General features: G+C 44.2%; 1 protein-coding gene across 5 annotated transcripts in view; it reads right to left on the bottom strand.

The window, feature by feature from the left end:
- The window catches only part of CTDSPL (CTD small phosphatase like), a 126357-nt gene that overhangs the window by 59622 nt on the left and 50945 nt on the right, over positions 1-15790 (bottom strand). Inside the window, exon 1 of one of the 5 annotated variants that reach the window (XM_081527338.1) lies at positions 13905-14158. The exons of the other annotated variants lie outside the window; for them this stretch is intronic. Coding sequence (XP_081383464.1) covers positions 13905-14109 — 205 coding nt within the window. The 5' untranslated portion in view covers positions 14110-14158. Of the gene's footprint in view, positions 1-13904; positions 14159-15790 lie in introns of those variants that run through there. 5 annotated transcript variants of the gene reach the window in all.

The raw sequence follows: 15790 nt of genomic DNA, 5'->3' as shown, positions 1-15790 counted from the left end.
CCAAGGACAAGGAAAAGTTGCTGGCATTGGGTCCTTCCTCCCTGTTTTTCAGCCTCTGAAATGTCAACTCTGGACTTCATAACCCTTTTGAATTCCTTTTTCACATGGATAAACAAGCTTTCCAATCCTGGGACAGCAACCAAAAACGACAAGAGAGCAACTAGCAATATTTATTTTCATCATATAAACAGGACACACAGTGCTCCTTCTCTCTCTTTAGGCCACAGCATGGAAACAGCTTTAATTTGAATCCAAATGAACTTGGAATTCTTACCTCAAGGCTTTTAAGGCAAAGAAAATCTCACCCTGGACTATCTCACCCTGGACTATGTGGCAAGAGGCTTGTTCTCGTCCCTGGTTTTCAAACACAGAAACTCTTCCCTTTTAACAAGAGTGAACTACGAGAGTTTATCCATACAACACTCTGATTAAACAGGCATCATTTCTCACAGATATGGACAGATGTTTTCATGTTAATTTTGAAAATTCTATCAAATCACATGTTTATGTTGTTTCTTTCCTACAATCATACTTTTCTGACAGCCTGAGTGAGTGATTTAATACTGTTTGGATTTTGAATTGGTTTGCAAGTATATTGTTTCATTTTTAAAAAACTGAAAAAAATCAAGGAATACTTAGAAGACTTGTTAGTATCAACTAGCTACCAGTTTAATAATTCAGATGGAAATATGCACATTCTAATCACTGCTGGCAGCCTAGAGTTTTCAACTGTACAATTTGAATTCTCGTAAAAGCATGACTTTGTAAGAAGTGTTTTTGGTTATTTGTTCCTTAACTAGGAATTTTCTAGGGTATGAAACTTTACAAATGGAAAAATAGTAACAAATGATCCCAAGAAACCTCTCTAGATAAAAAAGCATAAACCACATATTTCTAAATAAATACCACATTTTTGGGACTGCACATGGAATAAGAAGTACCATGTGATTCTTCCTACACAGAGTTCCACTCTGCCAAGATGGGATATTTTAAGAATCTACTTGAACTATCAGTTGGGCTGGCAGCCTCCCCTGGAGTCTTCACCTCATCTTTAAGGTTCCCCCACAAAAGAGCTCAGGGCTCCTTCCTCTAAGGGACCGCTTCCATGTCACTTCAAGAACACCAGAGGTGGACGCCAAGCTCAGCTTTCCTCCTGCATCCCCCACAGTCAGTCAGCCACGAGGCAAGGACTCTCTCCCCATCTGTGGAGTCATCACCCTGGCCCACACCATCACCCCTCTCCCTGGGACGTCACCCTGGCCCATGCCATCACCCCTCTCCCTGGGATCTCTGCAAAGTCTGATGATGACAGGTCTCTCCTCACCCTCTCTTTCAGAGTCATCTTTTCTCCTCAGCGGCCTGATTGGCTTGCACTGGGTTGCTGCAATGTGAGATGAGATAAGGTAACACAGGGAAGCAAGGATGCCTGGTGAACTCACACTTCACTGTCCATGGGGGTCACATTGCCCTGGCTTGTCAAATACCCACACACTAGAACAGTGCTGCCAGGCCAGTGGGCTCTGAGCCTGGGCTGAGCTCCAGCCTTGAAGATGGCCCTGATGCAGAAACATACACAGACTTCAGTGCTTCAGGCCAGGAGGTGGCAAGGCACCAGCTAGTGAGCTGGTCCTGTTCACAAGACTCACTTGCCAATTACTTGTCTGGAACCTGGCAGGCCATTTCCCATAAATACTAGGGAATAAGGAGATAAGCTGCCCACGCTAGTCCAGAAGGACTGATTTAACCCATAACTCAACATGGCCACATTTGCAAGGAAAAACAGGAGCGATGGATTTAGGAAAGATTTATCTGACACTGAATTTAAGGAAGCCTGCTAGCTCCTTTAATAAAATAATATCCCAATCCTCCAAAGCTGGATGGAGGAGGGAGAACCTCCCCATGGGCTAATTCTCATCCTGAGATCCACCTTCACTTTGGGGATCTGACTGGCCACCGCTGCCCCTGCTGCAGGAGCCTCAGGATACTGCTTCCCACACCACCACGGCCCAGCCTGCGGACAGCCCCTGGCCTTCATGCTGCCAGCACTGCAAGCCCTCAGTCTGAGGACACCATTCAAGAGCCAAATTCAGAGAGTAACTTCCAGGGGCTGCTGGAGATGGCTGCTCTCAGGCTCCTCCCCGTGGGCCCCTGGCTACCTCTGCTCCCTCAGGCAGAGGTCTGCCTTCTCCACGACCTGGGAAAAAGTTCTCAAGCACATCTAAATTCTCCAGAGGAAAGGCCCGAGACAAGAGGGCACAGAGGAAAGAAACAGGATGTCCTGGGATAACCAGAAGTTGTAATGACCATTCTCTTAGAGGGGTATATCCCCTTACCATAGTGAGACTGCATAGCCCTCAGAAAGTCATGTCTACATCCCCACAAAATCTACAAACACTCTAAGTGTGTGCACGTATGTACGTGTCTGTGTAAGTGGTGGTGCTTGGGAGTGCCTTCTCATACCAGCTATGTACCAGGTATTGATTAGACAGTGAGAGATTAAAAATAGTTAAATAAGAAAACGTTTCTGTCCTTGAGAAACTCCTAAACCAGTGGGAGGAGAAAGGTACACATCCAATACCTGTCACAGTATCTCTGAACTGGAGGGTATTGAGCAGGACACAGGTCAAACATGTCTGCAGAGCAGACTCTGGTCTCTCATATCCTCTGCCTTGACTGTGGAGAAGATAGTGCGAAAGGGTCCCCTGGTGTGACGGTCAGTCTGGCAGACGGGGTGCCACCCTGGGCATGGGAGTGGTGGAAAGAATCCTGGACTGCAGCCCGTCTCCAGAGCCTTTCTCTCGGGCAAGGCATTTAGCCGATCAGAAGTTAAACCCTGTTATCTGAAAAAAAGGTGGTCCTGTGCTGGCCATGTCCAGAAGATGCTGTGAAAAAAAATGACACAACAGGTAACAAAGTCCTGGGACAAGTGTATGAGGCACAGGCAGGGAGGATGGTCCTTGCCCCTCCACTCTCTCATCCCTCTTTTTGTCTGGGTGGGAAGGCTCTGGCTCCTTGGCTCAGAGAGGCCCAAGGGACACTGATCCAAAGCCATGGGTGGAGGAGAGGACTCAGGACAGGCTGGACCCAGGCCCACAGGGCTGAGGAAGTTCAGAAGGACCAGGGGGGTCAGGAGGGCTGGGGGTGGAGAGAGACCAGAAGACCCTGAATCTTCTTCAACCCAAGCAAGCATTCAAGCCCAAACATCTGCTCCATTCCACACAGCAAGTGCAACGCATCCTCAGTAAATCGCCTGGGGTTACCGAAAGCCCTGCAGTCCTGGGGTCGAAGAGGATGTGGGATCTTAAACCAGATGCTGTTCTTCCCCCACGAAAGGTCACTGTTTGGAAAATGTCACTCCTGAGGATGTTTCCAAACCGAGATTGCCACCAGGGCCTGGCCTTTCACCACCCATGGACCAGAAGAGCTGGGGACGCCCATCCCTCCTGCCAGGGCTGCTCCGGCCCCCACCTCTGATGTGACCCCGCAGGGCAAATGCTCCACAGCCTGGGAAACACAGCTGCTCTGAGAGGGAGCAGGGCTACAGAGCAAAGCAAGCTGCCAATTAAAAGAAGAAGCTTCTCCCTCCTTGAGCAGCTCCAGGACCAGATGAGTCATCTCTGGAGACAGCTGCCCCCGCGGTCCTCAGCCTCGCCAAGACCTGTGCATGCTAGGGAACATTCCGTTGGCTGGAAGGAAGGTGGACGGAGCTCAATTCTGGCAGCTAGGCCAGTCTGGCCTCCAACACAGGATACTGTGGCACCTCTTCAAAGAGCTCAAGCACAGATCATGAATTCCTGTCTTTCATCCAGAAATTGTTCCTCACTCTTTAGCTAAACCCCTCTGCCCTATGGAGGGCCGAACAATGCTCCTCCCCAAAGGGAGCCACATACCCATCCCTGGACCCATGAACATTACCATCTATGGCAAAGGGAACATGTCAATTTGATTAAGTTAGGGTCTGGAGTGGGGAGAGTCTAGATTATCCAGATGGGCCCTACGTGTAATCTAATTCCAGGGCTGTTGGAGGATGCCAAGAAGGCCAAGTAGGAAGTAGGAGGTGGGAGATGAAAGTGAGAGGTTATGAGGAAGGAGTCACAAGACAAAGAACGCAGGCGCCTCTAAGAAGCCGGAAAAAGTAAGGAAGCCAATTCTCCCCCAGAACCTCCAGAAGGAACCCACCCTGCCAACACCTTAACTTTAACCCAGTGAAACTGATTAGATTTCTGACCTCCAGAAGCTGTAGGAGAACACATGTGTGTGTTCAAGCCACCATTTTGTGGTTATTTGTTACAGCAGTCCCAAGAAACCAATACAGCCCCCAACAGAGACTGTGGCACCTTCAGGGCTTCCGTGACTCTGCATCTTCTTAAATGAGCTCTCTGGCCCCTTGATCACTCCATCAGCCTTCCTCTCCAACTATACTGTGGGCATCTTCCTTGGCTTCCTCACAGAGCAGAAGTCACTGCAAACCCAGCTTCCTTCTCGGTCTCCTCCGGGGCCCCACCAAACCCAGCTGCAAGAACCCAGGAGGGGGCCTGGGGCAGATGGTGATGGAGACTCCATCATCATGAGGAAGCGGAGCTCTGGCCCCGCTTCTATTCCGTCCTTGCTGACCCCTCCCTAGCTGCAGGCTCCTCCTTCCTAGCTGCAAACTAACTCTCCAGCTCCTGAAACTGCAGCCACCCAGCAATTCCTCAACTTCTCCAGGACCTGGTTTTGGATTAGAAAAATACCTATTGTCATTAAATACCCCCTCCTGGAAAAAGTCCTCAACACCTATCCCATCTATTTCCTATTCGAATTTCTACCTCACACTTCACTTTTAAAATAAAGATGGAGGTGAAAATATATTCAGAGAATCTGCCCTGTCATGCTGTGTTAATTATCAACATGAGGCAAAATTCCAATGCTGTTTTCCCAGAGAAAGGAAAAGCTTTAAATTCTATACTGAGGGTACTGTTTGGCATGTCCTAAGGTGAAAGGTCTTATCTTGGAGCAGCTGAGGTTCAAGGATCCTCTGCTCTTGAGATCTGTAAGCGTGTATTTTCCCGAGAGTGCAGGAGTCCATGGTGAAGTGACTTATAGAAAGAAGTGTAGTTTTCAAACATTCAGATATCAATAAATATTCACTGAAAAATCATAACTTTTACAAGCACCCCTAATCTAAAACACTAAAAGCTGAGAGGAGCTGCTTTGGGGGGGAAGAAGGGAGGAGGAGGAGGAGGAGGAGGAGAGGGAGGAGGAAAGGGGAGGGATAGGAGCAAAGTGGGAGAGAGAAAGGAAAAGGGGGATGGGAGGGAGGGAAGTAGGAAGAACTGTATTTGACCCACTCAACCCAAGAGGGATTGTAGGGCCACCTGAAAAACCACTGACATTACAATCTACTGTTTATATTACATATACTTCTTTTAATAATAAACATTTCCACGGACACAAATCCTACTATAATAAAAGATGCTCTACTATTGTTCCATTCTCGTCATTCTTTAGAGCTCATTTCCCCTTCTAGAGTGGGAGCTCCTTGGGGGAAGGAAATAGTGTTTTCTTCATGATTCTAACCAGCTAAGTCTGTTGGGTGAATGAATTGAACTGTTTCCAAGCTCCAGGCACTGTCCTTTATTTAAGATTCTATCTATGAGATGCAAAAAGACAAAAAAAACCCACAACTGGACCACAGTGAAAGAACATAATCCCTTAGTGTCGTCATAAGGCAATGCAAGTTTTGGTCTACCTAGTCTGTGATCACATTAAATCAAGAGAACATGTGATGGGGAACTATTAAGAGGATCAACTGATAAGGAAACAGCATTTGACTAGAAGGGCAGGGAATGTAGTCTTCTAGAAATGTGAACCCAGATGACATTCCTACAGAAAGATGGACCATGTTTACATGCTGGAGGGCTCCAAGAAGTACATCAAATGTCAGAAGGCTTGGAATGTTCCCCATGTGTCCCTGAAGGTACTGAGCCAATCTGGGAGCAGGGGCAGGGAGCTGAGAGAAGACCAAGCACGTGATGGGAGGAGGGGAGGGAGGATCACAAGGACCCAGGTGGCCCAGTTAGACAGGGCCTCCAAAGCTTGCAAAGGCTTTAGCTTGACAAGGCAAGCAGTGGGGGCAGGTTGGCGGGGATGGAAAGGACTCTAACAAAGCAGACATGGAGGAATGTCCTCCATACCAGGTGGACTTTTGAGTTCCTTAATAAATGCACAGGGGAATGAAGTGACCTGCACAAAGTCAGAGTTTGTTAGAGGCAAGAGGCTGTACCGAACCTCCAGGCCTTGAGGGTTGTTCTCTTATTCCACAAAGCAAGTGTGCATGTAAGTGAGTCTATGGAGCAGAGGCCTCTCCTGGAGCTTCTGGTATCTTCCTGCCCCACCTCTGCTCCCATCTCCCCTCACCTGGGATGACTCCCAGGCCTTCCTCTAGCTCCTCCTCTTTCATACTAAAAAGGCCAGTTTCAAAAAACTTCCTGAAATTCTTCCCTAAAAACTCCAACTCACACTCCTCTGTTCTAATTCCAACTATGCCGTTGGGGCTTTTGGCTCATCCAGCTCTTTTCTGGAATTTCTGCTGTCAAACACAACAGGATTCAATGTTATACTTGGTTTGTTCATGTCTTATTCAACACCATATCCCCACTGCATGGACACTCGTACTGATAAGGATGAACGAATGGAAGAAGGAAGGTTTCATAGCTTACAGTTTGTCTCTGGCTGAGGACAGGAACTGCCTGATGCTTCCTTTAAGTGCCTTTCAAAGTTCTACATAAAACTCTGATGGCTGAGTTACACGGTGTACCAAACAGAAACATTTAACAGTAAAACTGTATATACTACACTGTGGTCTGGCATTTGCTGTCAGGCTACATTTTCAACTGGATGACATCGACCTAATAAGGTCTAAATTTATTCAGCTATACTGGGATACAATTTAGGACAATTTATCAGCATATAATTTTCTAAATAATTACAATAAGAGTGTCTAACACTTTAGGGCAAAAGATGTGTCATAAATATTAAATAGGCTATACAAATACTTTCTTCTGTTTCATTTGTATATAAAGCACAGTGGTAAATTCATTTTACACCTGCAAGACAATTCACATTCTGCTAAGTTCTATTAGAAAAGCTACAACAGTCTAAGTGTGATGCTTCTCTGCCATTGGACTGTGAGCTCCTCGGGAAAGGGACTGAGTGCTTATCCTGTCCCTCTCAAATTTGTCTTTCCCTGCACTGTATGTCCCTACTTTCACTCAGAAATAGGACCAGGTGACAACTTGGTTAAGTGCATGCTGAACAAATGAATGAACAAATAAATGTGTGTGCTGCCCAGTCAAGTAAGTGCCTGTCCTTTTCACACAAGGAAATGGGCATCAACACATGGTCACGTGGGAACCTCTCCATACCCAGGGCCCTGGAAAGATGTGATGAAGCTGGAGAATTATGGCATCTCCAGTGGGAAAGGAAGAAGCAGGATGCCCAGGTACATCCAGACTTCGCCTGTGGCTTGTGGAACCTAGAATGTTGATGTCTCCCTCGTTCAACATCACCTGTCCCTGTCTTCCCGTTGGAACAAACAAGGTGTTTATGGGAAAGTACTCTGTATACTATAAGGCACTGTATTAGTTTCCATAGGGCTATCATATCAAAGTACCGCAACAGTACCACAACCTGGGTGGCTATCATAACAGAAATGTACTGTCTCACAGCTTTGGAGTCTGAATTCAAGGTGGTGGCAGGGCCACGTGCCCTCTGAAACCTGCAGGCAGAATTCTTTGCTCCTTCTAGGGGTCTGCTGGTAATCCTGGGCTTTTCCTGGCCTGAAGGCGTATCACTCTAACCTCTGCCCCCATCCGTCACACGGCCATTCTCTTCCTGTGCGTTTCTGTCTCTGTTTCTTCTCTTCTTATAAGGATACAAGTCACACTGTCTCACAGGCCCACATTACTCCAGTAAGACTTCATCTTAACGAATTATATTTGCAATGACCCTATTACCAAATAAGGGTTTCCCAGGTGGCTCAGTGGTAAAGACTCTGACTGCCAAGCAGGAGATGTGGGTTTGATCACTGGGAAGATCCCCTGGAGGAGGAAATGGCAACCCATTCCAGTATTTTTGCCTGGGAAACACCATGGACAGAGGAGCCTGGCGGGCTACAGTCTATGGGGTCACAAAAGAGTTGGACACGATTGAGCGACTAAACAACAACATTTCCAAATAAGGTCACATTCTGAGAAACTGGGGGTTAGGACTGCAACATGTTTTTTGGCAGGACACAATTTAATCCACAACAAACATCATGCGAATAAAAGCACCACATTTAAAAACCACTGAAATAATGTTAGACTAGGTAATTGGGACTAATCTGCCTGCTGAGAAACAAGAAAAGCTGGAAAAATATTTTAAAAATTCTGCCTGAAGTTACAGAGGATTAGCAAGCAGTGAAGAACGGAGCCAAGATTTCAGAGAACAGAGACATTCTGAGAGGTGATCCTAGCACTGTGGGATGAGCTTCCTCTAAGAATGCCTGCCACTTCTGGAAGCGTTAGTTAAGAGGCCGAAACGCTCAGCATCACTCTGGACACTGTGGAACCAGAGACACTAAAATTGGAGTCTCATCCCCAAAGTGCTCCACCCTAAGAGGAACGATGAACGACAAGCAGACCGGTCCTCACGGGGACAGAGCCTTTTCCGTCCTCGGAACTGGGTTACAGTGACAACAGACTGCAGGTGCCCCAGGGCCTGCCAGAGGAAAGAGAAACTCTCCCTACAGGAAAAGGACATCCTCCAGTTATTTCTGTAAGTTTCCGTCTTTGATGTTTGGCACTCAATCAAAACTAACCAGGTATATGAAGATATAAGACAATATGAATGGATTCCGAGTTAAAACACCCAACAGGCTATAGAAACAAATTCACAAGTGCTAAAGAAAAAAAAGAAAGAAAAAAGTGTTATCAGAAGTGGGATTTTAAAAAACACTATGCTTAATCTGTTCAAAGAGTTGAAAGATAAAATTGAAAAGTTTCTCTGAGAATTAGAAACAAAACAAAAAGAACACATGGAAATTCTGGAAGTTAAAAATACCTAAAATTAAGAATTCAATAAGTGGGTCTAACAGCAGCTTAAACACAGCTTGAAGAGACAATTAGTGAACTAAATGATAGGGCCAAAGAAAATACCTACTTTGAAACTTGGAGACAAAAGGATAGAAAAGAAAGATGAGAGGGTAAGAGATACATGGGGAAGCAACAAGAATGACTAAGAGATATGCAATTAGAGTCACAGGAGAGAAGAGAGAGAACTGGGCAGAAGAAATAACAGCCAAGAATTTTCAAAACTGAAGAAAGACATCAAGCACAGATATAAGATCTTAAATGAGTCCTGTACAAGATAAATAAAAAGAAAATTATATTTAAGCATATCATAGTAAACTGCTGTGAAAAATCTTAAAAGCAGACAGAGAGAGAAAATATTATTATCAAAGGAGAAGCCATATGATGGAATTTTAATTTCTTAATGAAAATATCGAAAACCAAAAGACTCTGGAATATTGTCAAAGCACTAAAGGAAAATAGCCACATGTTTAAAGAACAAATAACCAATCTTAAACAAACTCAACACAGAAATAATACTAGTCTTACACAAATTATTCCAGAGAACAAAAATGATGGCACGTCCCGATTCACTTTATGAGACTCATTAAACCATGACATAAACACCTGGCAAAGACATTATAAAAGAGCAAAACTATAGGCAATCCTTGTTGTGAGCATAGATGTAAAAACCCCCAACAAAATATTAGCAAAATGAAGCTAGCAATGTATAAAAATGGTAACAGTACGTCACAAGCAAATGAGCTTAATAATGTAGGAATGCAATTCATCACATTAACAGAATAAAGGGGAAAATTCTATCAATAGATTAAGAAAAATAATTTGATGAAATTCAACATCTGTTTATGATAAAACTCCCTGCAAACTAGGACAAGATAGAGACTTCCTGAATCTGATAAGTGGTATTTATAAATAACTCTAGCGCTCATCATACTTGATGGTGAAATGCTGAAAGCTTCCTGCTGAGATCAAGGACAAGACAAAGAGGCTTGAATCACCACCTCTATTCAACATCACACTGGAAAAAGAGAGGTAAAGAAATAGGGAAAACATCTCATTCACCAATGTTGTGATTGTGTGCAGAAATAATCCAACAGAATCTTCAGACACATTTCTACCATCAACAATTAGTTGGAAGAAAGAAGATTGGTCTGAAAATATTTCTTGTATTTCATAACACTAAAAATAAACCTTTAGCAAAGGAAAAAAATTTAAGGTATGATTTACACTAACATCCAAATAAAATATTTAGAAATAAGCAGAAAAATATGCAAGACCTGTATGTAGAAAATTCTAAAATGTGATTTGAAGAAAATTTTCAAGTCCATAGAAAATGAGGGACATACCATGTTCATGGTTTTGAAGATTCAGTATTGTAAAGATGTCAATTCTCCCCACACTGGTCTACAGATTCCATGCAATCTGAATGAAAACCATGGCAGTTCTTGTTTGTGCATTTTTGTGAAAATGGAAACATCATCTGATCCTAAGGTTTATGTGGAAATGCAAAAGGCTGATAACAGACTTGCTCACTGGATACTGAAAGATGACTGAGCAACAGTAAGTAAGAAAAGATAATTCTGGAAAAAGAACAGACAAAAAGACCAATGCAACAGAACAGAAAGCGCCGAAAAGTCTCAGATGTACATATGGTCACACTCAGGGAGACCAAAGTTGCTAGACTCCTGGGACAACAGTTCTGCTCCTGGGCAAGGCTCTCCCCTTCTCTGGACCTTAGTTTCTTCATCTATAACATCTCTTTGGACAAGGTCACAAAATTCTGATTTGAAATAGACAGATGGAATAAGCATGTCCAGTTAGCAGGGTGTCCTCAGTCCTCACTTCCATCTGAAAGCAAGACAGTAGCCATGAAGCCATTCTCTCTCTGCTTTCTGGGGGAAAAAGCAAAAGAAGTGCTTTAAGCTCAGTATCCTGCTACCTACAGATTTTAGTCCAAAAGATTCAAGTTAGTTGAATATAAAAAATACAGCCCACTGAGTCTTGCACTGTTCACTCATTTCAAAGGTGCACAAGGTAGTGGATAAATGGGCAGATCTTGGTTTAAAAATGCTGATTTTCACTTATATACCTATCAGAGTTTCTAATCAAACTATTTAAACTCTCCTCTGAACCTCAGTTATCCTCAACTGTGAAAGGACAGTTATGGTGAAGATTAAATGGAATAATGCTCATAAAGTACTTAGGAAGGTGTCCAGTACATAGTAAACATTTAATTAAGTGGAAGTTCTTGTTGAAAATATACTGGGGCTGGGTGCTGGGGCTGTGGTGATGATGAAGACAGGATGACAGAAATGGCAACCCACTCTAGTATTCTCATCCAGAAAACTGCATGAACAGAGGAGCCCAGTGGGCTACAGTCCATGGGGTTGCAATGAACTGGACAAGACTTAGCAACTGAACAACAACTACAAATCATATAGTGCCTAAACTATGGCTAGTATTCAATAAATATGTGTGGTATGCAGAAGTTATGAAATTCCTGGGCTCTCATAAACTCCTGTTTAAAGTGTCAGACTCCCTCTGAAATGATAACTAGATTCCTTATACATTTCTGCCTTTCATCACTCCTGAAGACTAGGCTTGCTCCCATATCCCCAGCACGCACACACACACACACACACACACACACACACACACACACACACACACACACACACACACACACACACACACACACACACACACACACACACACACACACACACACACACACACACACACACACACACACACACACACACACACACACACACACACACACACACACACACACACACACACACACACACACACACACACACACACACACACACCCCTAGCCTCAGTGAAGATCTTTTCCTTTCTTCCCATACTGAGTGTATGAGGGCTACTTTGCCTCGTGTAGTCAACTTGTACCTGAGTAGCCTGCAGCCTGGCTAACAACTAGTTGATTTACTGAGGGTCCACCTTACTCAGAAACTACTAATGCAAAGCTCCCTATAAAGGAGATATTTCAAAACCAACAAGAAGCTGGGTATTACAAAACCCTATTCTAGAACTTAAGACTCTGGCCTGAAACTAGTTGCCTGGAAGGGAGGAACTGATTGTGCTGACTGCAGGAGTGGTTGCAGCCCTCCTGGTCCTTTCCTGCTGGAACAGTTATATCACCTCTGAACCTTGCTCCCAAGATACCATAAACCAAGGTGCTCTGAAAGTCACAGGTGACTATCCTGAACTGTAACGAACTGAAGAGGTTTCTCTAAGGACAGTTTTTGACTTGTAAGTATATCAGACTCCTGCTCCTCCGTCTCTGTAGAGAGGGTTCCACCTGCTACCCAGGTGTCTGAACAGCATCCTGATTCCTGCTGCCACCCTTCCAAGAAGACAGTTTGAAACCTATCTTGGAAATCTACTAAAACGTTAAAATTTTTTTTCTCTGGTGAAATCCCTGTTGCTTGTGAAAGGTTCTTCTGGTTGGGTATTCAGCGGAACTAGCAAGAGCCCACCTGCACCCCAGGTAAAGAGGAGCTCATCATTCCTTCATCCCCAAGCCGTCTGTGCTCCAGCCACACAGCAGTACTTCCCTCCAGGGTCTCCCCTCCCGGATCTTGCCGAGCAACACGAGGGAACTCGTCATTCTGTATCGTTGACTCGGTCCTGAAGTTCCAAATACCCTCAAAATTGCTACCAAAGGTTGTGATTTCCCCAATTTGTAAAACCCAGAGAATATTACACTCTGACTTAATATTCAGTCATCTCAACAGAGCATAATGTGGAAAAGTGAACCCTTCTGGAGCTCAATCTTTGCTGAGATTTCCTGAGTACAGCAATTAACCAAGTCAGTCTTCTATGGTAAACTGTTTTGAAAGAAGCAGGAGTATGAAGTGATTGAAATGACCCACATGCTCACTGTAACTTCTGCACTGCCCTAGCACCTTGAGGGATACAGGACATCATCTAGCAAACCTCTGTGTATAGCCATAACACAGGGCAGAGGCCTGGACTTGGCACACACAGCGGGAACCTTGACCTTGGAATCACTGGAGCTTGAGAAGGGCTGTAACCTGCCGCCTCACCTCCCCCAGACATCAAGGCCCACATTCACCCGTGGTGAGCTCACACCCCTCCCACCAGCCGCTGGTCCTGGAATTCAGTCTCAGTGTGTCTCCTGGGACAAAGGGACATCTATTCCAGCAGAAAACAAACTTTTTCCATAGGAAGATAGTCCTGAATTAAAAAAAAACAAAGCCAGTAAGAATAGAGTATTTTACAACTAATTTTTTTGAAAATGTCCGCTATACTCTTGATGCATATTCTTCATAAATACTGTCTACTCCTAATGGGCTGAGAAATTTCACAAAATTACCTTTAAATTGAACTTCCAGATCTTTGACTAAAAGCATCCAGCCTAGCCTGTGAGAATCAGATTCAAATGGAGTTAATGAAGTAAAATCTTAGGACCTTATGCTAACTACTGTAAGGTTACCATGGGCTACCAAATTCTGTTAATACTTCACTCACGCGACCTCATTCGAGCCTCACAACAACCCTACGATGCAGTTACTATTAGCCTCCCATTCTCCATGGATGAGGAAGCTGCAGTATAGAGAGGTTAAGTCATGTGCCAAACATCACATACAGAGCTAACACGTGGTAGAGATGGGATCTGAATCCAGGCAGTCTGGCCCCAGTGCTCATGTCTTAACCGTTCTTCCCAGACTGTGAAGAGAATGGGAATGGATGAGACATTCACTTTGTGGGAAATAATAGTTTAAAGTTGAATCAGCTTACGTTTAAAATCCATTAGCGTTGGTTCATGGGTCCTGAATTCCCAGCAAGGGTGACTTGTGATCCTTTTTTTACCTCCCCACACTGGGGGCACAGCATCACAGCCCCACTCAAGTTCACACAGCCCCATGATCACCATCACAGGATCCCTGGTGGAAAGGACCAGACTTTCTCGCTGTGAGAGGAATTGAGAACTGAGGTTACCCATCCCGGCCTAGTTCTCTCTGTCCTGCTGCTGATTAAAAGAACACGACCACACCAGGAAAAACAGGAAGCTGGTGAGCAGATATGCCAGAACAACAAGTCCACTGTTCCCAGCAACTGGCAAGAAACATGGCCAGGGGCAGTGCTGGGTGAGACCTGCGGCGTGGTCCTCCTAAACCACTTGCTTCTGCAGGGCAAGGGGAGGGAAGGGTTCCACATTTTCTGGGCTTCCTCTGTGCCAGTGTTTGTTCATGACCCTGGTCCATACCTGGAAGGTGGGTCTGGTCATTTCCTGGCATCAATGAAGGCAGTGAGGCTCACAGAGCTTGACTGGTTTGCTCAGCTGGGACATCATAGGCAGGGATTTGGAATCTGGCTTTGTCTACCTTCCAAGGCCTCAACTGGATGCATTTTTCATCCTGTCATATTGTAAAAATTCTTTCTCAAATTTACCCAACAGAGTATCCTGAGTTTTATTTAGTCAACAAAATAAAAACACCAGTGAATCAGTATTAGTTTCTTTAAAAATTTTTTATGTAAAATTTCAAAAAATTTTAAAGGGCAAACAAAACAGCTGCAGAATTGTGAGAAAGATTAAATATTGGGTAAAGGCTACATACAGGCTTCCCAGGTGGTGCTAGTGGTAAAGAACCTGTCTGCCAATGCAGGAGATAAAAGAGACTCGGGTTCGATCCCTGGGTTGGGAAGATTCCCTGGAGGAGGGCCTGGCAACCCACTCCAGTATTCCTGCCTGGAGAATCCCAAGGGCAGAAGAGCCTGGCAGGCTACGGTCCATAGGGTTGCACAGAGTTGGACACGACTGAAACGACTTACCACACATGCACACACAAAGGCTACATGCAAATTAGAAAGAACAGCCCCAAATCACCCCCAATCCATATCCTACTATATATAAAATACTTAATCACAAGAACCTGCTGCATAGCACAGGGAACTGTGGTCAATATTCTCTAATAACTTGTATGGGTAAACAATCTGAAAAAGAATGAATATATGTATATGTGTAACTGAATTACTTTGCTGTACACCCAAAACTAAACACAACATTGTAAATCAATTATACTTCAATAAAATTAAAAAAACAAACAAACAAACAAAAAAAATCACCCCTGAATAGTACAATAACATATAAACAGAAACACAAACTTGGAAAAATTTCAACCTCTCTATTAATCAAATAGGGCTTCCCTTGTGGCTTAGCTGGTAAAGAATCCACCTGCAATGCAGGAGACCTGGGTCTGATCCCTGGGTTGGGAAGATCCCCTGGAGAAGAGAAAGGCCACCCACACTTCAGTATTCTGGCCTAGAGAATTCCTTGGATGTCCATGGGGTTGCAAAGAGTCGGACACAACTGAGAGACTTTCACTTCACTATTAATCAAATAAATGCAATCAACGTATTTAAGCTATTAAATCAGCAATTAAGAACTTATGAAACATAATGTTGGTACAAGAATGTGCTATGGAGGTATAAATTACTACTATTCTTCTGGAAAGCAATTTAGTAATTTGTACCAAAAGTCGTAGATGCTTTTGTTCACTTCTTAATCCAATAATTTCATTTCCTGAGTCTATCCTAAGGGATTCTTCTAAATATGAGGAAGTTACATGCAGCTTGGATACCTTGTCTTCAGCATCACTTAGAAGTGGAAGATAAGACACAGA

Source organism: Giraffa tippelskirchi, chromosome 9, assembly GCF_054371585.1.
Source record: "Giraffa tippelskirchi isolate mGirTip1 chromosome 9, T2T-mGirTip1v1.2.pri, whole genome shotgun sequence".
Lineage (NCBI taxonomy): Eukaryota > Metazoa > Chordata > Mammalia > Artiodactyla > Giraffidae > Giraffa > Giraffa tippelskirchi.
Note: the sequence above shows the minus strand (reverse complement) of the source record. Positions and strands in the feature narration are given on the sequence as shown.